At 38.1% G+C, this 7,993-nt stretch overlaps 1 protein-coding gene across 1 annotated transcript; it reads left to right on the forward strand.

The window, feature by feature from the left end:
- Window positions 1-405: 405 nt before the first annotated feature.
- On the forward strand, window positions 406-7,957 carry LOC117296167 (NADH dehydrogenase [ubiquinone] 1 alpha subcomplex subunit 13-like). The gene is made up of 4 exons (XM_033779054.1): window positions 406-530; window positions 4,609-4,687; window positions 5,271-5,342; window positions 6,427-7,957. The coding sequence occupies exons 1-4, from the start codon at window positions 440-442 to the stop codon at window positions 6,614-6,616; spliced, it is 432 nt and encodes a 143-aa protein (XP_033634945.1). The 5' UTR covers window positions 406-439; the 3' UTR covers window positions 6,617-7,957.
- The last annotated feature ends 36 nt before the right edge of the window (window positions 7,958-7,993 follow it).

Consider the following 7,993-nt stretch of genomic DNA (forward strand, 5'->3'; position numbering starts at 1 on the left):
AAACCCGTATGGTAATTCTTGCTGAAACCATCGTCCAAGCCATACAGCAAGGACAAGACTCTTTGTCCAAAATGGTCCAAACCATGGAGGTAGAAATAATTTTTATACCAAACCAAGCAATGTACTTTGAAGGATAGAAAAGAATAAGCAATTCCATGGAGGCACAAAGTGTTTACAATTCTCAAACTTTTGTTGAACCATGGTTGGGTGTTTTATTCCATGAACTGGGTGTGAAGTCTGTTGAACGCCGGTTTCAATGATGTGCGATTACAAAGTGAATACTATCGCGGCTAAAAGATAAAATAATAGCTTCAGAAATTGATGTGAACAACAACAACACACACACCAAGATCGCCGAGTAAATTAATAATCTGAACGCGCTGGATACATAGCGCCCTCTCTTGTTACTCACTTTTTACTCTCTCACACTTATTCCAACATGGCGTCGACTTTCAAGCAAGATATGCCGCCGAAAGGCGGCTATCCTCCCTTAGATTACAAGCGAGCTCTTCCCAAAAGAGGCATTTCAGGTAAGTGTTTATATAGCTTACAATATGTATAAGCTTTTTTGTTATTATTTTGACGTATTGTGGGTTTTTGGACCCGATACATACTAAACAATTTAGATCAATTCTGTGCGTTAAATAAAAAAAAAGGCAGTGGACACTCTTTTTTGGTAATTTTCAAAACTCAGAGACGTATAGGCCGTGTCCGAAACGACGACTTCGGCTACGGCTACGGCTAGATAAGCGCGTCTTCCAGTGTTGAAGAATAGGCAGACGCGGGCGATCTAGCCGTAGCTGTAGCCAAAGTCGCCGCTTCGGACACCGGCCATATAGACTAGCCTTCACAGTTGGTGTATCTCTGGGTCCTACCATGGAGGTCTAATTCTATCTCCATGGTCCTACCTACTTGCGGTCAACTCACTTGCGCAGTCAACTCGCCGTCAACTCCTCCAATACACATTTAAAATCCACAAAAGAAGCATAGAACTGTAAAGTATCAGCTCAAAGAGCATTCGCGTAAGTTTTAGGTCATATTTCGGAATAAATATTGAGTTTTTTCTCTTGAAAAAAAATTCTCGAAGCCGAAAAACTGTCGGCTGCCATCTTGCTTTTTCACAATGATTAGTCTTAATCTTAGTCTTAGCCCAAGATGTCAATGATTGGTACTTTTTTTTTATCAACATAAAGTCGTTTTTGTGAATGAATTTGTACCGAAAACCATGAGAAATATGTAGTATAGCCCAGACTTAACACTTCCGTGCCCCCTTTTTATAGATTTTTCATGTAAATTTAATGAGTTGACGGCACGAAAATGAGTTGACGGCGAGTTGACGGCAAGTCGGCGAGTTGACGGCAAGTATTAGGACCGGTATCTCTCACTCAACATATGACTTAAGAAAGAGTCCCTGCCTGTAAGAATGTACCAAGTGGTGATTCATGGGTTCTCAAATCTTCTTCTAAAAAATTAGAGTGATACATTATCATACCAAACGAATAAATCCAAAATTTTAGTTTGCTGACGCTTTCGGTTTGGGAGTTATCACTTATCAAAGTTTCAGCCTAAAATGCCTTTGTGAAACGAATAGTACATTCCCTGTAAACACAAAAATGTGCGCCAAGGTCATCCCAACACAAGTAAAACATTTTTTGGGCTTATAACAAAAGTATAAAAAAAAGTTTGGGATCTCGTTGGCGTGTCATGTTTACGCGCACCTGAACCTTTGACGAACAGTGCCCTCGTGCTATTTTCAACGCCTCATAACTCAACGCGCCTATACGATCCCATGAATTAAACAAGTTTACATGAAAGAGCTTGCATCCCTAAAACAAATTGAAGTGCAAAGTGCGTGGGATCTCATTGGCGCAGAGAACTAATAGAGGCCAAAGTTCAAATTTAACCAACAAATTGCGTTTTCGCACCTCTGCAACCTTGCGCGCCAACAGCAAAAAGTTGTTTTTATGCCAACCGGCTGTTGGAACAGTTTTCATCTAATGACAAATGAAAAAAGAATCTTGGGATCTCTGCAACTTGCATGTCAAAAGATTTTTTGAAAATTTTCTAAAGTATTGCCATTCCACACATTTTGGCCTAAATTGGCACAACATTCACTTTTTTCATCACTGTAAGTATCTGTGCCAACAAGATCCCATCAATGTTTTATTGTATTAGTTAAGTTGAGTGTTCCTAAACAGATTTCAATTGAAAAATAATTGGGATCATGTTGGCCCACCATTATAACAAAGGTCAAAGGTCATATGAAACTACACTACTGCCTGTTTCGGACGATTTTTGCGTCGTCTAGAAATCCACGCGCCAATATGATCCCATTTAATTGTCTGCGTTTTATGATTATATAGATTCTCAGCAACACATAAAAAGCAAAAACCGAATGGGATTTGAGTGGCGCTAACAAATATTACAGACCAAAGGTCACAGTACGTGCCTGCAGGTCATTGCATTGCTGTGGCAACCGAAAGTGAGAAATATCCCACAATTTCAAAATGTTGGCAAACCATGAAGGGGATCTAGGTCTCCAAAACAAATTTTGGTCCAGATATAGATTGGACTTGTTTTTATAAATGGTGTTAGTTTAATGTTGGTTGGTAACTGTTGCCAAGGTCAAAGGTTACAAAGAATATGGGTGTTTTTTATATTTTCTGTCAAGAACCAACTTCAGAGCCTTTTCAAGATTTTATTTAAAGAACAAGGGCTCTATCCTTTCAGTTTGGGACAGCCACTTATAATATCTAGGCACATATGGTTGTCCCAAATTAATTATAGAGCCCTCGTTCATTTGATAAAATGTTGACAGGGCTTCGAAGTTGGTTCTTGACAGAAAATGTATTTCAAAACACCAATATTTGTTCACACCCCCACCCCCTAATTTGGTACATTCTTACAGGCAGGGACTCTTAAATAACAAACCTGTGAAAATTTGAGCTCAAGCGGTCATCAAACTTGCGAGATAATAATAAAAGAGAAAAACACCCTTGGTCGTTGGACGAAGTTGTGTGCGTTTAGGGTTAGAGCCTAAAAAAAAAAGTCAGAGGAGTACTTCTGTGAAAAACCCTGGAAGTTATTTGTAAATCTGTGAACTTAAAAAAAGAATTATGTTCCGAAAGTGTCCAATGGCTTTAACTTTGTCTTTTTCCATGTGTTGGTGTGTGTGTTTTTAAAACTAGTCGCGCCTCCTATCGGTACGGATGGGTCTCGTCGTAGGATCCTGGTACGCAGAAAGTTAGTTTGTTTTGTTTTCAATACGTACGTTATCCTCTATGGTTTATAGACGGCTTTCATACGGTGGTTTGATAGCCAAGAATCATTTGCCGATCAGATTCAGAGCCCAATTTTATAAAACTGTATTAATTAAAAAATTAAGCTGAGTGAAAACGTGGAAAATTCCTTTGCTAAAAACAAGAACACCTGTCACAACATGGAGGTAGTACATGTAGACGTCACAACAATGTAAATTTAATGATAATGTAATTTTTGCTGGTTACCCATTTCTATTAATGTAAAGCAATATTTTGTGTGTGCTGTGCAAGTTTTTGTGCTTACAAAAATACAGGCTTTATGAAACTGAAAAAGATAAGGAACAAAGATAACATCTGAAATGTGTAGGAATTTTAATAATTTTAATTGTTTAAAAAACTCCACTCATGTTAATAATTTATACTTTTATTGTTAGTATTTTTCCGACTGGACAAATTTTCGCTGACCATTTATGTGTCAAAAGTATCATAATATTTTATAAAATTTTTACTTTTTTTTTTAACCATAGAGAAAGGACAACTTTCTCTATGCTTTAACAAAGTGTTGTTCTGTGCAACGGAACCAAGCGTTAGTCATGCCAGTAGTCGGTACCAATGTTTTAAGTTGGGTTTGGAAACTAAGTTTTGTCTTTGTATGGTTCCCTCACCAATTAACTTTACATTCATTGATACAATCATTAGCACACCACACTCTTGCTCAAAATACCTGGCTGTCAGACAAACATTCCACTACTTACACATGTACTGTAGCAATCACGCCATTATCAACATGCTAAAAATGACATTCTTGTAGTAGTACGCGATATAAACATAAAACTTGGACAAGTACGCGCACATATTATTCATAAAAATACCTAAGACAGTTTATCCATTCTGATTGGTCGAGCGGGCATCACGAGGTGTTGTTTGAACGGATGATATAACACCAGTACAAAGTGTTATAACATGGGCGTGACAGGCGCGCTTGCACCTGTGCATAATAAGACAGTTTCTTCATTCCTATTGGTCGAGAGCAATGGCTGAAACAGTTGTGCCACATCACGCGATACGCGCGATGTGCACAGCATCTCCTTATAAGGAGTTGTTTAGTAAAATTATCAAGTCCAGGCCTCGGCGCGGGTTTAAACCACTAGTTGAAAACCTCTTCACCACACATTGATTCCCTTGTTTATTAGTGAGATTTTGTACGTTTGTCTGAGATCTGGGTACTCAGCTTCTGTCTTAGTATTATTTTGTGTTGAATGCTATTGCTATCGGTTGGTATCACGGGTCTCATGGTATTATGCACAGTCTACATCATGTAACTTTTGTTATCGTATATACCATGTAGGTTATCTGATGTTTGCTGCATGTGGAGCCAGCATGTTAATTGGAACAGCAATCTTTAGCAGAGGCAACCAAAGAAGAAGGTAAGAAGGATAGTCTGCCCAAGTCAAACGGTTTACGGTTGTCAATCTTTTACACCTTGCTTGTTTGTTCTTGAACAACGTTCAACAAACCTCACAGAGTGACATAAATATACTTACAAAATCCTATTAGACATCGTTTTGGCCTTCACCTTAACCAACACATTATGCTTTTTTAAATTTTATTATCCGATCTTGCCAAAATTAGACTGTATTTGTTCTTTGTACTTTCCCATCGTACTCACGTTGAGCGAGTCCAGAAAATCCACTCCCAAATCAATTTGCAAGTATCAATAAATCTTCACTGTTTTCCCAGAATTCTCGACTTTCATTTACAATTATGGCTGCTTCGATTGGTAATCAATGCCAACATTTCCTGTCTGTTTACATGTGTTGACGAACTTTATGGGTGGTTTCAGGTACCTTTAAAGAATACTACCTTTGTAAAAAAAAAAAAGATGACTAGTGTGATGCATGCAAATTGGTCCCCTTTAAAATATATTTTATTACATATTTCTTCTTTATACTGATTAAGTTGTTTAAAATACTTAAATCTTATGATTTTCTTTCTGTGTAAACTTTGAAGGAGGCAGGCCAGGGAACAGCAAGAGTGCTTTTATGGAATTACTCCTCTCTTGAAAGCAGAGGATGACAGAAGGTAAGATTTTGCTGATTAAAAAAAAACAAAAAACAGACAAACAAATGACCACTTACCATTACCACAAATTTGACGTTCGTGGCGCATAAAGCATTATTGCCCTGGTCACTGGGCCATGTATCATTCCTAAAACCATCTGGGCTCCCTGGGGATTACGCAGCCTGTCCTTTTAGTTTTACGCTTTCTGATGCAAGCATTGTCTTTTATAATTGCTTATATAGCACTACAATGACGTATCAATACTTTGGTGCCCTGGTCTTGGGCCAATAACATTCCTTTAATCCTTTAATCTTTCTCAGCTATCTGGCCGCTGTGTTGATTCGAAGGCTTTTAGATACACAATATTTTAAAACTTCCACCTCACAGGTATCATATAAGGCATAAAAAACACACCTGTAGAATGGTGCAATGTACAGCCTTGAGGCATATTCAAACATGTATAACTTTCGCCGATTCATGAGGGCGTGTGCGTTTTGGGGCAAAGTTCATTGATAAATAATTGTTCTATGCGTTGTTACCGATCGTTGAATCCCGATGATTTTATTGCAAACAAAGATCTTAAACGCCTGAACCGCATCACTAATTCATGAAAATGGTTTTATTGGAAAAAGTATTATTTAGGGCCAACATTTGGGGATAAGATTGTCCAAAAATGTGTAGATTTTTTTGTTCTCCTCTGACATAGGCCCTATTGACAGGGATTCAAACCCACTCTCTGATGTCTTAATTACCAGAACTTGATCTTGACTACTCGGCCATGTCTAGGCCTGGGCGACTAGTGAAACTTACTACTCTTCTAGTCGCACCTCAATTAGTCGCAACTACGACACCATTCGTAACTTATTTTTAATATAGTAAATTCAAGCTGAAAAGATTGAAGGATTGTGTCACTGATGTTTGATTGTGTTTTGTAAGAAAATCTTGTGGTCGCGAATAGTTGTGATTTTTGTGAGCGACACAATTGTAGTTGTGGTGGCACTATAATTGGGTAGCTGAAAAAGCAATAGTTGCCGCTACGACACTAGACGCACTTGTCGCCCAGGCCTAGACATGACACTCCTTTATCTTTTCCCGAATCCTCTAGAGTGTTAAAACTTCTCAAGACCAACCATGAGCAAGAGGCAATCATCATGAAGGACGTGCCCGACTGGAAGGCCGGAGAGAGCATCTACGACACCAAACGATGGATCGACCCCATGGTCCTTGACCTTTACTACCTCCATCCCAGGAAGGTCAGGGACAAAGAAATGTTTGGCTTCAGCACCTACGTATGAGGTTGTTGTTGCTATAGTTACATGGGTCATTTTAATAATGTCTTGCAGTGGAATGCGTCAGGTTTATCAAAAAGAGAATTTAGAGATTTTAAAAGCTGGAATGATTTTGATTTACTTGAGGTGGGGTGGTACTACACTGGTTTTTGGACAAAACGTGAACTATTATCTCAATGGAATCTACTTTGTAACATACAGGATAGAATGAACAGCACTGTTCTGGCTGCATTTCCAAGCCTGTGAACAAGACTTAGACAAAACGATAAACCATTAACAATTCAAGTTTGGGAAATGACTGGTCAACTTACTTTCTTGGCCACAGGTCAAAGAGTGTATCCAGTTTGTAATCACTGTGTAATACGAGTGTTGTACCCTCCCCGTAAAGTTAGGATTTTGAAATGTTTTATGCAGGTAAAGCATTTTATTTATCTACCACCTTCCATGCCCAATTTTTCTCATGGAAAGGGTACAAAGGATTTTGTTGTTCTTTTATTTGTTTAAAACCTTACAAAGGAGTTTCTATAAAAAAATATATATAATCGGGAGAATGTTCAGGGTGCCCAATTTCATAAAGCTGTTAAGCAGAAAATTTCTAAGCAAAAATTAAGTAGGGCACCAGTCGCTGTAGTGCAAATTTAACCTTAATAATTTTGGTTGGTCACCTGTTTCTGCTATTAAGCAATAATGTTTTGTGCTTAGCAAGTTTTTGTGCTTACAGGCTTTATGAAACCGGGCCCATGTAGGTCATTGTCTGCCGTGCATGCTTTCTGTATGGTTGGCTGTGGGTGAAGAGACAACGAAAGATACAGGTATGGCGTATTTTTATGGATCGACCATGGCCTGTGATTTCATGGAGCTGCTTAAGCAGGCAAAGTGCTTAGATATATTCTGCTGTGTTTGCTTAGCCTGCTTGGGCAGGCAAAGTGCTTAGATATTTTCTGCTGTGTTTGCTTAGCCTAAGCAAAAATAAGCATAAGCAGGGAACAAGTCTTAAGCACTCCATTCTAACATATTTTGGCTTGTAACTTTTGTTCTGGTAAGCATAGTTGTTTTGTGTTGTACTAATGTTTTGCGCTTAATCAACTCTATGGTTTACACTCAGGCTTTTGTGAACTTGCTAAGCTGACAATTTGCTGAACAATTTGATATGCAATAATCCTAGTAGTTCTTTAGAATTGTTCAATTTCATATCAACAGTTTAGTTGGTGGGTAAAAAAAAATGCTAGATTTCATTTTGTTTGATTGGTTCATTCATTAAAATTTTGTTGCTGTTTTTTTTAGTAATTGACAAGAAAATTTCCCAGACAGTATTGTAAATAAACATATCAGTTGAAAACAATTTAACTTCAAGGCTGCTTGAATGTGTTTTATTGAAAAGTC

Source organism: Asterias rubens, chromosome 10 (assembly GCF_902459465.1).
Source record: "Asterias rubens chromosome 10, eAstRub1.3, whole genome shotgun sequence".
In the NCBI taxonomy this organism is placed as follows: Eukaryota; Metazoa; Echinodermata; class Asteroidea; order Forcipulatida; family Asteriidae; genus Asterias; species Asterias rubens.

Coding starts and splice junctions, on each gene's coding strand:
- LOC117296167 (XM_033779054.1), top strand. CDS start 440: ATGGCGTCGACTTTCAAGCAAGATATGCCGCCGAAAGGCGGCTATCCT. Junction 531..4,608: donor TCCCAAAAGAGGCATTTCAG/GTAAGTGTTTAT, acceptor TATACCATGTAG/GTTATCTGATGTTTGCTGCA. Junction 5,343..6,426: donor AAAGCAGAGGATGACAGAAG/GTAAGATTTTGC, acceptor CGAATCCTCTAG/AGTGTTAAAACTTCTCAAGA.